Raw genomic sequence first — 15,536 nt, forward strand, 5'->3', positions numbered from 1 at the left:
CAAATATACCCCAATACAGCAACAAATAACATCAGCAATGCATTTTCCTTTCACATTAATGTAAACCCCTTGAATACACATTTATATTCAAATCTGCAAACTGACCGCTGTGCTCAGAAAAATGCAGACAAAAGTCATCCCTCTCACGCTAAGCCCCCGAGTTTATATTCAAAAGCACACAGAGCACACAAAAAAACACCCCTGAAAGGAAACAACGAGAGAGCTCGAGACAGTGGCGACCCCTCCTCCTCCCCCCCATCCTAAACACTGTTTACTTCACTGCTCTCATATTTTAAAATCAGCCTTTCCACTGCCCCACTGTGAAGATATCGAACTCATTCAAACACGTCATATTTAGCAAAGCTTATTAAAAAGACGGACACAGCCGCGCTGGATCCTCATTTTTCAGGCTGTGCTGTAATTGCCCAATGCAGACTAGCGAACAACAAGCGTCAGGAGAGGGAGCGAGAGAGTGCGAGCAGAGGCGAGGAGATAAAGGGCTTTAGAGGACTGGGGAAAAAAGAGCGAACGTCTGGGAATCTCTCAATGGACCATGTTCCAATAAATCCCCTCGCATTTCAAAGGGGTGTGGGGTTTCACAAACACATTTTGAAAGACGATCCTGTGAATCGAGCGAGCACTTTACGGTATAAGTGCCAGCTTCTTTAAGCTGAGAGAGCAAAGGCGGAGGGGGGCGAGCGGGCGGACGGCCTCTTTGCGCACGTAATGCCTCGCGTTTGACCTGAAACTGCACGGGCTGCGTGATCTTTTGCGGAAACGATATACATGTGAAACAGAAACATAAGGCAATCCGATCTGAAAAGGTCAGTCGCCACCGCAGTCGGCTAGAAAACGGAGATGAAATGCATGTTTCTCCTCATCTGTTTCGTAAAAAGAAAAAAGCGAACCAGGGGATAATAATAACAGCTTCGAGCCGGCGGAATGCACTGAAAGCCCTTCAACTGCAGGCTTGAACCACTGGAGTGAGGCTGCTAAAAGCATCAAGTTGTGAGAAGAAAGGATGCATGAAGATTGAATTGTTTGCTGGCAGGCTAGGCTAATGGTGCTGTTGTTGTGGAGGGCTTGCGTGCTCTCATTAACCCTCTGGCTTGTTAGCGGCGGCGGTTGCGTGTGCTTGACGAGCCCCGGCATCTCAACCTGACGCATGTCGTGTCAACGAGTGGTGTTCTTCGCCCCGAGACAAAAGCACGTTGGCAAGACATAGGTCCACCCCGACCACAGCCGACAAAACGTTATTCCCTCTAATGTCTTCCCCTCCAATTAAATCTGTAACTGTTAATTACTGTAATTAGCTAAGCAAGACCTCTCTCTCTCTCTCTCTCTCTCTCTCTCTCTACAGCATTTAACAACAAGCAGAAGTCTCTGTTTTTTTTTTGCCGTTTGGAATGGAAAGGTGTGATGTTGTGACTGTTTGTGCATATAATATTAGCTCAGATGGGCAAAAGGTAAAGAGACACTAAAACCGAATTAGCATGTGTAAAAAAGTAAATAAATAAATGTGGTATCTTTGCTCCATCTCCTACATTCACCGCTGTGAATTTAATAAAGATTTCAACTTTGGGTTTAGAAAATAATGAAATATTACGATTGGATCGAAGGAAAATACATTAGATTATCTAGATTCTAGAGGGCTTTTGAATGGTCAGAATGGTCAGATGAAAAGGTGAAGTGCAGAAACATTGTTGATCCATTTAGGTGGAAATGGGAGACTATAAGTTTTGAATGCGTATTTTTTCGTATGAATTTGAACGATCGTATTTATAGAATGTAGTACGATTTGCTTTTTGCGCCAGTGACGTTTGGTTTAGGGGTGGGGTTAGGGGAGGGGCTTCAGTATTGCTTTTTTGCAATTATCGTATGATTTCGTACGAGTCACATTGTACGAATTCATACAAATTCGTAAATGTGTACAAATTTCTGCGAGAACAGTTTGGAATTTTGTCATTGTCTTTGAGCACACCATTTTATAGATATGCTTACATATTAATACTTAAAGCCCCCAAAAATTTCAATTTTGATTTCATGAGGACTAATTGATTTAATAATATTGAGTAATGGGCAATTCCGTGAAATTGTCAACCTTATTGTTACCATTTTTACTATGGTAACCGCACAGATATTAACATTTAATGGTTCAAATACCCATGTGAGATCTCTCTGCAAATTTGTAAAGCATTTGTTGTTTTTTTTTGAGTGCATGATTTTTCATAGTCAGGTAAGTGCCGTTTTCAGGATTGTCACATCCATAACGTGACATATTCCTAATAAATGGACACATAAAGAGGCATCCCTTCTCCATTCATTTGGTATCGTTGCTTCAGGATTGTGAATCTTATTTCCCAAAAACCACATCCTTTTTTTGTCACATCCATAACGCATGTTTATTTCCCTTTTTCAAAATAGAAAATTTTATCATAGACTGAAATATTTTGAGGTTTAGACTCTATCAACAAGGGTTTAGTAAAATATGAACAGATTGTTCAATATGTTCCTAACAAATTCATTCTCTGAGCATTTTTATGTCTCGTCAATAACAAAAAATGTCACGTCTATAACGTTGGAACTGCCTTAATACACTATACTTGAGGATAATTGATGGAGCTGTGGGTGTACATAACACAAAAAAGAGCCTTAAACCTTCTAAAGACATCTTGTTCCCTCACACCTGCTTTGTGTGATATGTAAAGGCTTTTGTAGAGCAGCATCGGCAAAATAATTGTGTGTGAGAGCCCTGTTGGCCATGCATCCTCTGTGATTGGAGCTCTGCAGGTTTCCTTGCCTCGGGATGCACAAGACAAGGCAATGCTAATCTGTAATTTGGAGTGTAGCTCTTGTCTGAAGGAAAGAAGGAAAGAAAGAAGAGACCCTTCAGAGGGTGCGCTCGCTCGCTCTCTGTCTCTCTCTCTCTCCGCTCCAGGCAGCAGAGTCTTTGCTATGGATTCACTGCAGCCAAATTTAAATGATGGACTGTCAAATCTGGCACAGAGGACACCATTCCAAAAAGTCATTTCTTTGGCATTGGATCACGGCCCAGCTGTACGTTTCAAACACTGCTTTTGTTGTTTATCAACACGCCCTCGCACACACGCGCACATTTAAAAAAAGACACGCATACACATGCAGGCATCTAACATGCAGGAACGCTCCGGCGGATTCACATATCGCACAGAGAGAAATGAAGAGACCAGGCAGAGAGGATTCTGGGATTAGCGCCGCTGCATATTACAGCGATATTCGTCTGCCCAAAGCTTTCTATTCTCGCCTTGCGCGCAGCCGTGCTCACGTGTGTGCGAATAATGACACTAATACACCAGAACCTGCCGTTTGCGTGTCCTGTTTTTGTGTGTGCGTGACCTGGTTTTACATACTTCTCTCTTGCCTAATTAGGCAGTGCTGGAGAAGGACGAGGCGGCTTGCATAGATTAGTTGCCTGTGGGTATTTCATAAGTGCCTTTCAATGACACATTTGCATTATTTGCTACGGGTGTACATTAAGAGGCACACTACCTTGGCCGCGAATGAAGGCCAGGAGCTTAATAAGACAAGAACAAATAACCTAAGCAGATATTAACATGAAATATGCCAAGCCAAAACAGGCTTGAAATTGAGAGAGTCGAATTGGAAATTTAGAATATTGAAATGTAACAGTGCTCAAAGCACATATACATATTTCATGCTATGAAGATGTTTGGAAAATGAAGAGAGGAGGTTTTCCCGCATAATCACCGATAGACAAAATAGTTAATTTGGAGAGATTATTTTAATGAACTGGTTCTTATTGGGATAACATTTTGGGCTATTACTTCTATACTGCAGTTTAGATTTCTCAAAGTGCTAGTTTGCCCAAAAATGAAATGATTTCATCATTTATTCATCCTCATGTCATTACAAAACTGTATGACTTTCCTTACTCTGCAGAACACAAAAAAGACGATATTTTGAAGAACATTGGTAACCAAACCACATTGGCCTCCATCGACTTCCACTGTATGGACACAAAACCACAGAGACATTTCTCAAAATATCTTCTATTGTTTTCCACTGAAAAGAAAAAAAATCACATGCAACACATGGGTGTCAGATTTTTTATTTTGCGGGTGAACTGTCCCTTTAATGACCTGCTAAGGACTAGGGCCTCTACTACAACATGTGCACCCTCAGCATCTTGACCATTGACTAATTACACATACAGGCTAAACAAATGATTGAATAAAGCTCAGGCCGGCCAAAGTCAGTGACCCCGTGAGATCCAGCACAGGAGCCCATGCTGAATAGGTCCCGTCAGGTCACTGTGTGCGAGCGAGTGTGTCGATCTATGTCACTACGGCCTCGCGCTCCGCTTTGGCCGGCCTCCACGCAGACACACAAGCGGGCCCGGTCGCTGACCACTGTGGTTCTTGGCCCGGGGCCGACTCCATGTCCAGGAGGGCACACACACATACAAAGAGGCAGTGACAGAGGCTCTCTTGTTTAGCCGGTCTCACTCTCTCTGTCTGTCTCGCATTCTCTGTCCTCTCCCCCTGGACTATCACGCTGTGTGTCACTTCAGACAAATGTCAGCTCCTCAACGGGACAGTGATTAATTTTGGTGTGCTTGGCAAAATGTCTACAAGATGTTTGTTTGGGTTATCTTTTCCCACCCCTGTCTTCCCTCGCCTCCTCCTCTCCCTCACGCTGTCAGAAACCTCTCTCCTGGGGAGAGGAAACGCATCATCATCCAGGGACACGGGCTACCTGAACTGACAGGAAATCCTCTACTCTGACTGCTGCCACTTTTATTCACGTCTCCGTCTCTCGCTCTTTGTCTTTCCGTCTTTCGGTCTCTCTCGCTATTGTGCATTTAAAATTCAGATGTTTAGAACTTAGATGCTCTGAGGTGTGTGTATGTTGTCACGCATCACTGTCAGTGGTCCTGATTAGCTTATCATTCCAGTGGAAGGGAGAGATACTGTGTATCATCACCATCATTGTTCCTTCCAGACAAACACAGTTGTCCGTCTCTCTCTCTCTCTCTCGCTCTCTCTCTCTCTCTCTCTCTCTCTCTCTCTCTCTCTCTCTCTCTCTCTCTCTCTCTCTCTCTCTCTCTCTCTCTCTCTCTCTTCTCTCTCTCTCTCTCTCTCTCTCTCTCTCTCTCTCTCTCTCTCTCTCTCTCTCTGTCTCTCTCTCTCTGTCTCTGTCTCTCTCTCTCTCTCTCTCTGTCTCTGTCTCTCTCTCTCACTCACTCTCACGTGTTTCATTGTCTCCTTCAAGTCCACTGTTCAATCATTCACTTTTGCTATTTCAATTTTAGCAACCACGTATTAAAAAAATAGTTCACCCATAACCAAAAAGTCTGTCATCATTTATTCAGCTTCACATGGTTCAAAACCTGTTTATGATTCCTTTCTTCTGTGGAACACAAAATATATTTTGAGAAATGTCTAAGTGGTTTAGTGTCCATACAATGGAAGTCAATGGGAGACAGTGTTGTTTGGCTACCGACATTCTTCAAAATATCTTCTTTTGTGTTTTGCTGAAGAAAAGAATAAATGCTGAGAGAATTAAAATTCTGTGAACTATATATAGAGTGAACTATTCGTTTAACTATATAAGTATGAAGAAATGATTTTCACTCAAAGCATTAATGTGTGTCACACACGTCCTTCTCTGTTTACCGCATCCAACTTTATTACTGTGGTTAATGTTGCCTTTCCCGGATCTGTGTAATTATATATACATTGAAGCATATACCATAGCTTAACCACCTCAGACCTGTCCTGAAAGGTTTATATGCATGTTATTATGTTACACTTTATGATCTCTATAAAGAAAATAAATAGGATATTTACATCCAGAACTACATTTCAGTTGAACCAGACCTTAACTCGTTGTTAAACAGTACGACTATGCGAATCTTCCACTCTTTTACATCTTGAAATGTAGAACAACACATTCTATTCGTCTATCATGGTTGATGGGCAGACCGGGCCGCATGAGGAGGTTTCTCGGTACATGCACCCCGGTCGGCTGTGGGGTAATAGAGTCCCTCTATTGTGTGACTGGGGCTGTGATTCGAGCCGGCTGAGTCGATGTGGTGGGAGGGCACAATGCACTGGCCTCCCCAGCGCGGTCTCAGGTATGGTAATTAGTCTGTCATTAACATTGGGAATAGCTAATGTGTATTAATGTGTTAATGGCATGTTAATTACCCTACATGTGAGAACGAGAGAGAGCCCGGAGGCGCTTTCCCCAGCGATCTCATTGCCATGTGGATGTAGGCCAAGATTCATATATGGACTACAGTACACACGCTGAGAGAAACACTTCGAGACGTTTTAAACATTGCAGATTTCTTTTTGTTGTACTTGGCTGAACAAAAGCTTTTCAGAAGCGATCCGATCCACTTGAGCGGTTTGGCGTCTTTCTGATCTTAAAGTTTCTCAAACAGACAGGCGTGATTGAGTCAGATAATGAAAGGGAGGAGGAATGCGTGGTCTCAGATGTGTACGTCTGCCGGTGTGTGCGTGCATGTCCACGGCACGTCGTAATTGCGAAGCTGATTCAATGCCAAAGGTGTTTTGTAATCCTGCCTAAACTCGGCCCACCTTAGAAGTTTTGTGTGATCCAGATTACCCCCACCGCCAGCCTGTAGCTGCATACAGAAACACACAGGTATTGACAATAGCCTGTGATTTTTGTAAATGACGCCAGTCATTTTCAACCTGTATGGCTAAATTTTTCTGTGAAAAAACACAAAAGAAGATTTTTTAAGAAACGTCTCAGTGGTTTTGTGTCCATACCATGGAAGTAAATGGGAAACAGTGTTGTTTGGTTACCAACATTCTTCAAAATATCTTCTTTTCTGTTCTGCAAAAGAGAAACAAGTCATGCAGATTTGAAACGACACAAGGGTGAGTAAACTATGCATGTTAAACATGTTTAATATCACATTATTTAAAATATTTATAAAGTGAACACACAGTTTCATGGTCATGAACAGCCAAGCACTGCATTGTTCTGAGAGAGAGAGAGAGAGAGAGAGAGAGAGAGAGAGATGACCTTTCTAGATATTGACAGGAAATAAATTCCCTTTCGATTAGTTAGCTTTGGAAGACCTGCACGGATCGATGCAATTAGACTTGCCAAGGTGTCGATAGGCGCTGGTCTCCTGCAGAGAAGCTCATCGAACGGAAAGAGAAGAAGAGAGAGGGGGAATAAGGGGTTAGAGGTCAGTTGGAGGTGTATTGAACAAAACTCGCAGACCACGGATGCATGAAAGAGAGCGCGCGAGCAGAAATCACTCACACGCGGAGGATATCTGAATCACAGCAAATTTCTTCCCTGTCTCCTCATGTTGCTTCAGCAACCCTGACGTTGCTTCTGATATGAACTAACACGGGAAAGCGCTTCTGCTGTCAGCGCATCACAGACGAATTTCAAGCCTTCCGTTAAATGGACGAACGGAAAACAAACAACTTTGTTCTCTTGGGTTTGTATGTTGTAAACGCAAACACGCAAGTCGCTGACCGTACTGGAGAGTAAACCACTCTCACTGGCATGTTTGTGTGTGTGTTAAGAGCTCCAACGGTGCACATTAACACAGCGGGATGAGTCTTTATGACTCTCATGGCCACTCTTAAGTGACGGGAGTAAACAAGGTAAGGGTCAGAGGTCAGTCGTAAGGGCATGCCCAGTGCCTGAGGGACAGATTGGGAGAGAAAGACAGAGGTGTTGTAAATTTGCTATAATTGTTATGACGGTTCACAGGTGTCGAATAGAGCCATCCTCCACTGTAGGAAGGTTTTCAGAGCATGTATAGATGAGGTGCGTAATTTATGCGTGGAAATGTTTAAGAAGCACCAGACTTATTTTAAGTGAACGCAAACTACTAATGGCTTGCTTCCTGTTATTTGTGCAGAGGGCACTTTTATGTATACATGTACATTTTTGCATTAGAAAGATCCAAACTGACTTGCATTGCATTCAAGCTTTAAATTGTATTACTTTGTATTTTTCATGTTTCATGGGAGTCAAACCCATAACTGTTACTATGCTCTGCCAGTTTGGTAATGCGAGCATGCATTTTGGTACAATCTTTGAATACTATTTCATTATATTTATTTTCTATGTGATTTGTTTGACAATATTTTGTAAAAGCCTTACGCCGGTAACACGCCACAGTTTTCCCCTCATCGCTTCTTCGTTTTGAGCTGATGAAATCAAGTGACAGCTCTCGGTGTAATTGGGACCGGTTCTTCTTCATTTGTTGTTCGTATTTTTAGGTAAGTGGTGAAGTTGAAGCTTGCCCTCCATTCTTCAAACGAGCTCCAAACCCCCTTTCGTCCATTTACTATGTTACCCGCAATGTTGCATCAGACCCAGCTGTGTGGAACAGACCTTTCTCTGTCGCCTCAGCTCGGAGTATCAGTCGAAATAAAAAAGTTTAAAGGCGAAAAACGAATTGTTTGTGCTAGTACCTGGCATTGTTGCGTGAGTTTAAGGGTAAAGCCGGGGGATGAAGGAATGGGCGGGGTGGTGCGTGGCGTCTACCTGCCGTCAAGCTTACGCTGGGATTGAGATATTAGGTAAATCCAGTACAGATATCTGTGACTAAAGCGATGGAAATTCTCAGCTGCGCATTTGCAGCTTTGCAACCGATGAGAGATTTAATCACTGCAAAGCCTATTTTGCCAGTATCACAGCGCGATGTTTACATTGCTCATCCTAAAAGTGTTATTAGCTGCTTAGCTTAAAGAAAATCACAGGCCTCGGGATGAAATAACCTGCTGTGGGGATGTGATAGCGCTAATTCATTTCAGACATATTGGGGTTTAGTTTGAAATGATAAAAGTGTCGGTACGACGGAGGAGATTTGGTTGTTTCTTATTTGTCCTGGATCTGCTGTAAGCCAGAAGTCAACAGGAATAGCGTAGACATAATAAAATGTGAGAAAAGCACAGAGGGAAGAGGTAAACAGGCAAAGGAAAGAATATATATATTTTTAATACTTTCTTTTAGTGGTAGAGTGCTTGGTTGTGGCTTTGGGAACACACATACTGAAAAATACACATTGAGTTCATTGTAAAATGTTTCTAAAGTATCCACCTAATGTAAAAAACACATTAAAAATATACAAGATAAAACAAAATAGGTTATAAAAAGAGCTAGAGCGTTTGGGATAGAAGTGGATGATATAACAAGAAACAACTTGACTCTTATTTCTGTGGTTAAAAGAAAGCGGCCCCATAAACCACAGCGCTGTTCGCTCGAAGCTTTTGCAGCAGGTGGAGGTGGAAGAAAGAAGGGGGTGGTGGGGGCTATGTGTCTACAAACCTGCCCATTATGGATGGCTCTCCTGGGCTGCCATGGCACCAGCGCACCCCGTCTGCAGCCTGGAGGGCCCCGGCGCGCTCTCCGCACAGCCGAGTAATCATTTTTATCCTCGCCATTTTCCAAATAGAAATGGACATGTATGATAAAAGTGTCAGGGCCGGTGTGGGCGACAGAACCTTCTAACTGCATTACACGTCACATTCTTACGTCCCTCTCTGTTGCGCTTTGCCCGCGAACGGCCGCGTTATTGCTCTCAGGAACTTTGCGGTAATATACAGCGCGAGACAAGCAGCTCTTTACGGCCCCGGATTATTTTGTTTGAATGAAACGGCTGATTTAGGTCTGTTTAAGTGAAAAACTCTGTAAATTCCCCCTGCTGCGTTTCCTGTTCTGGTCCTTCAGGAGAAACCGAGCAGAATGGCAGTGACAACCGAGGTTGGTGTGGAGAGGTGTCAGCTGAGGTATGTTTAATATACCTGACAGCAATGTGAAAAATAAACGAACGTGCTAAACAAAGCCGCTAGAACCTTAAAATAATGCATAACCACGTTAATCAAACACAATCCACATATTTGCGATACCTTGCGAGCATATGGTTGATGTCTGGGTTATCTGGAATACATCACGTTTTAACCATCGTATTTGTGTAAAAACGTCTGAGAGGATTTTTAAGGCTACTTCAAGTTGCATCAACAAACACTAACATGTCAAATATAATGATACACACCAACAAGTTTAACAGACCCAACACAGCCTTACAAACACAAGAGCTCTTGTTGCAATGTGAACGTGACATAAACATCTGCTGAGCGTTGTTGTAACATCTGACAGGAAACATTATGTACACATGTTATCAGTGTAGTGATGTGGATATACATGAGAATACCAAATGATAAGTCAGAATTGATTTCTGTCAGAGTATCAAAAAATAGTCAACGCTGAAGAAACGCAATAAAACAAGTGGCTGGAAGTTATGCTAATGACTTCTTGGTCCCATTCGGCAGTGTTTTGGCAAAACATATATCACCCCCGTTTGGTTCATTTTGTGTGTGTGTTTGTGTACAACTGCTCATGGAGTCACTGGAGCAGGGTCATGTTGTCCCTCGTGTGGCCTTGGCTCTCCACGCTGACACTGCATTGTCCAACTCGGCCAGCTGAACGTCTCACACAAATGACCTCATTCATCCTCTGCCTCTCACACCATTACACCCAGTGGCCTAATATCACCAGCACATACGTGAGCTAACACCTGATCAATACCGCACGGGATGGGCGGCGGCCTCAATCGGGGACCCGGGCTGGAGGTACCGGTCTTTAGATTTGTCGTGTTAGTGGAGTAAATGGTCTCCTCGTGTTGACCGCATCTTTTCTTTGTTTATTTATAAAAACGGGTAAGCTTGAGTGCGTTGGGGGTTTGTTTGTACGCGGGGCATGATTGCCGAGGGCCTTGATGGATTGTACCGTGTAGGGTTTTTTTGTGGCTTTGTTGTATGGGAGAGTCTAGTCTAGAGTCTGTTTGGAAAACCACGAAAGCTACGTGTAAATATTTGTTTTGATGCGTGCGAGAATAAGAGCTGAGTGTAAGTAAAGCTTCGCAAATGCAGTGACAGTTTATCTGGGTTTTCGGGGGGGGGGGGGGGTAATGGGCCTAAATTGTGTATTTCAAAAAGCAATTTTCCAAATCGTACTTATTTATATGTGTAGTTCTTATAACCGTATTTTAATTCAGCAACTACATGGAATATCCAGAGGTTTGCAAATTCCGTCACATTGCAAGACCTGAGATTTTAACTGCTTCAAAGCTTTAAAAAATGCTAAAAAGTGTACGAAAAATACGTAAATAATCACCTTTTCTTATAAAATGTATAAATAAACTTATTGGACATAATGTTTCCCCATTGATTCTGGCTTTTGTCTCTAGCCACAAAGCTAGAGCTGCCAGCACAGGTGCTCCCGCTCACATTCTGAATGAGAAATAATTAGGATTTACTGAAAGATAGAGACGAAAGAAAAGACGAGAAAAGATGAACAGACAATGAAAGAACCGGACAGACCACGTGACCCACTGACAAAGGAAGAAGGCCATAGCCGAAGACAAATAATGACTGTGTCATCTTAGAGCGGCACCATTACAAATACATGTTAAGATTAAAATGTTTGATCGAAATCTTTTTTTCTGCTTTATTATTTTCCTATGAATGAAGTTCATTACACAAACACACACACACAGAGAGAGAGAGAGAGAGAGAGAGAGGCAAGCACTGATGAGGAAGTTGTAATCAATCTTAATGGCTCTTTACTGCTCCAAGGTTCATTATGAATATCAAGCAAACACAATGAGCTATCTTTCACCCTCGTATCGATTGCTATGCAAATTTACATACATTTCGTGCAGCCTCGCCTCTGCGGCGAGGAGAACCGGGTTGTATAATGAAACAGTTTGTTAACAACAAAACATAACAGCACTTGTGAGAACAGTTTCTGCTCATTATTACGCTGCTCTCGTGATTTTGGAACAGCAGGCGAGCACGCACAGTCAGAGCGCGTGTCTTTCTGTTTAGCGTGAGGAGAGGTGTGTGTCATTCGGTGAGTGGCCCTGTCATGTATGGCTGCTCGTACATACGCCGCGTGTGCAGTGTGCTGTGTAAATTCGAGAAGGCAGCATTACAAACCAGAGGAAAATCTAAATTCGTACCTACGGGCCATTTTAGCACTCTCTCAATACACCCAGTTGTCAGATCTGTCTCGCTTAAACTCAAGTAAGACATATTTTTGCATTAATGTAATCTGGTGATACTTCAGATACTTGACTGCATATCTCACTACCAGTAATGATGGCATCGTTTGAGATGAAGATCCATAATTCAGTTCCATCATTCAAGAGTGGTCAAGAGTGTCAATATTCAAAGCACCGAAATGTATAGTCTGTATACATTCATTTGAAGACATACTGAACATGGCATGTCATTTCACCGACCTATCTCGTGTTTTTGTTTACCAGGTCTAAGTATCCGCGGGGCTCAGGAGGAGGACCCACCGGATCCTCAGCTGATGCGTCTTGACAACATGCTTCTGGCGGAGGGCGTGTCGGGACCGGAGAAGGGTGGAGGATCGGCGGCGGCCGCAGCGGCGGCGGCAGCGGCAGGAAGTCCCACCGACAACTCCATCGAACACTCGGACTACAGGGCCAAACTCTCTCAGATCAGACAGATCTACCACACCGAGCTGGAGAAATATGAACAGGTGAAAAAATGAACCTGGGCTGATCATGCTTCAGTCCAGTAAAATCTTAAAAAGCTAGTTTTGTGGGATTATTTGTATTAAAACCTTGGTATCCACAATGTCATTACCTTTTTGCTACAGTATTCCTGATTTTTGTAGTAAAACAATGGTTTTACAAAACGTTATCTGTCTGCAAATAAATGCATTGCACACATTTATATTGATCATAAGGATGTAAAAGGTCCCGTCTTGCCGTTTAATCTGAATAAATGATTTTCACTGAAGCTTTATGACAGGTTTAAAGAAACCGACCCGAAGACCTTCATCTGAACCGAAGGTGTCAGAGGTCCAAACCTGAGCTTGCACTTTCCGGTTTATATTTCTGTCTATCACGATTACAACTGAGAGTATATGTGATTTACGGTGATATTTAGGCATAAGGACATTTTCAATTTACCTGACCTCAGAACAGCGGTAGTCTAGACATCCTCTTATAAATATTGAGCAGACGCTTTTAGTTACAGCGTGGAGAGAAGCCTCTTATTTCAAAGTGTTGCCATGCAGGACTTACTGCTTCATTGAGGTCATGTATTGATTCTTTAATGGAGCTGACATTAATTTTTGATCCAGCGCTTTACTTATTTTCCTCATAAACAAGGATAAGTGGAGCGGGTGCCTTCCATCACTTTCTGAGATGTGATGTTGCTAAAGAAGTTGTTTGGGGGGATATTCCTAGAAATTTGTGCTCATCTTGTCCATAAAAGCGGTACTTACGCAATGAACAGTAACGGTCTTATTTGTAAATAACAATCTTTTTAATGATATGGAAGATGTTTTAGCTGTTAGCTTTGTCAGGCAATGGGCTAAATTAGTCTGATTAACATCCAGATGTTTAAAAAAGCAGAAAAGGTGGCACAAACCTTCCGTCCTAACTAAATGCGTCTTTCTTAAGGGCGTTCCTTGATTTTAATTATCTAAATGTAAATACTTAACGAATTTTCCACCGAGTAATGAGCTAAAGTGTGCACTACCTAAATGAGTTATTCTAATTAATCATGTATGAACTGCTTTAACGAAAAGCTGTTCTGAATTCTACGGCAGCTGGACAGGTGCCAAATTGCAAATCGGCATTTGCGTTCATAGATGACTGCAACTGTTAAGCTTTCCGAGTCCTCAGTAGCGCTACAAACAGGAGGGAGCGTGTTTTTTTCCGCGCAAAAGGAGCGGCTTTGAACTTGCTTCAAATACTCCTGATTGCAGCTCCAGAGAGCTTCAAACGAAAGATAGTGCTGCTTCTGCCGAATAACGTCAAAATAATTTCTGTCACCAGGCTGAGAGTACATAACCGTTTCAAATAAAGAGCCGATATCTAGGATGTTTTTTCTAATGTGTAGCTAGACGACGCATGAATCGTAAATTAGAAAATTATTTATTACCAGCTGACGCTCCGTAGTTAGTCCTAATGACTTCAGAGGCTAAAAACAGCTCAATATAATTCTACAAATTGCATGCATCTCATCAGCCGTTGTTAATTTGGTTTTGTACGATGCGTTTTACATCTACCTTCTCACCTGGATTCTACTCACCGTGCAGGAAAGCTGGATCTTGATACAATTGTTGCATTTCTCCACAGGCATGTAATGAGTTCACCACCCACGTCATGAACCTGTTGAGGGAGCAGTCTCGCACACGGCCCATTTCGCCCAAAGAGATCGAGCGCATGGTCAGCATCATCCACCGCAAATTCAGCTCCATCCAAATGCAGCTTAAACAGAGCACCTGTGAGGCCGTAATGATCCTGAGGTCCCGCTTCCTCGATGCCAGGTTAGTATGAGCACTGTCTACATGAACAATGCACTATGGAACATTCTGAGAATGATTTAATGTTGCGTTTCCAAAATAAACTGAAACTGCTTTGTAGCTATACTTGTTCTGCTGTGTATTTGCAGAGTTATTTTAAGTTAACTAGTTTAAAATACCAATAAATAGTCATTTGACCTTTAACCTCAAAGATTTGTTCAGGCACAGCCGTTGACCCCTCACGGCATCTGTTTGCTTGGGCATCATCAGCATACCAAAAACAAGCTGCATTATTCAACCATTAGTGGTTAAGATGTGCTTTTGCCAAGACAAGAGCTCTAGAGCCTAGAGGCTTTCCACTGAACGCAATCATGCTAAGCACCTGAAAGCAGTTAAGAGTTTTATAGAGTGGAAATGAAGTCATTTGCGTTTGGTGGGTAGGAGGTCATCGGCAGGTGGTCCAGATTACTGTAATCACAAACAGTTGGTTGAGGAGATCTGGAGAGGCAGAGAGAGGAGAGAAATGATGCGGCGAGAGCAAAAAAGAGCGAGTGCGGATCAAGAGGGCTCGCCGAGAACGCTCAAGTGGAGCGGATGCACAATCGTTCGGCCGGCCGGCCACTCGTGTGAAAAAGCATTAAACAAGACGAGAAAATGCAGCCGGCGCTTAACAGCAGTGGGCCCCGAGTTGTGAGGGAGGGGGGTCTTGGGGTGGGCTGAGCCGTACTGTGTGGCGGTAAGTGCAGCTCCATCAGGCCCTGCCCTGGTACTTGAGGAACAGTGCTCAGCTGCCCATGGTCTGATTTCCTTAATGTCCCAAGATACGGCTCTGACTGGGAATGCTCGAGTACCTCTAAATGCCCCCATCAGAGCGAAAGAAACTGGGAGAAAGAGAGATGGAAAGCCGCTGCTCTAAACGCTGAACATTTCACGCTTTGCTTAGAGCTCGACCAATAATGTGACCGCATCCGTTAGGGTGTCTACATTCGTATTCATATTACAGACTTTCCAAAACTGCTTATTTGATTACTTAAAAGTACACTACAAACTGGGCCAGTTTTGTCCAAAATCGTATTGAAATTTCAAGTATACTAGTATAGTAGTACTTACTACATGTAATATACTTAAACATATAAGTGAACTTTGCTTTAGTATGCTTAATAGACTTAAATGTTTTCTTC

The 15,536-nt window shown here is 42.8% G+C and overlaps 1 protein-coding gene across 5 annotated transcripts in view; it reads left to right on the forward strand.

Moving 5' to 3' along the window:
- Positions 1 to 15,536, forward strand: part of pbx3b (pre-B-cell leukemia homeobox 3b) — a 73,138-nt gene that overhangs the window by 45,244 nt on the left and 12,358 nt on the right. For all 5 annotated transcript variants that reach the window (XM_079467987.1, XM_079467989.1, XM_079467990.1 and 2 more), the window contains exons 3-4: positions 12,335 to 12,576; positions 14,189 to 14,379. In XM_079467987.1, coding sequence (XP_079324113.1) covers positions 12,335 to 12,576; positions 14,189 to 14,379 — 433 coding nt within the window. The remainder of the gene's footprint in view (positions 1 to 12,334; positions 12,577 to 14,188; positions 14,380 to 15,536) is intronic.

The sequence above is a fragment of the Barbatula barbatula genome (assembly GCF_947034865.1).
Source record: "Barbatula barbatula genome assembly, chromosome: 11".
Taxonomy (NCBI): Eukaryota; Metazoa; Chordata; class Actinopteri; order Cypriniformes; family Nemacheilidae; genus Barbatula; species Barbatula barbatula.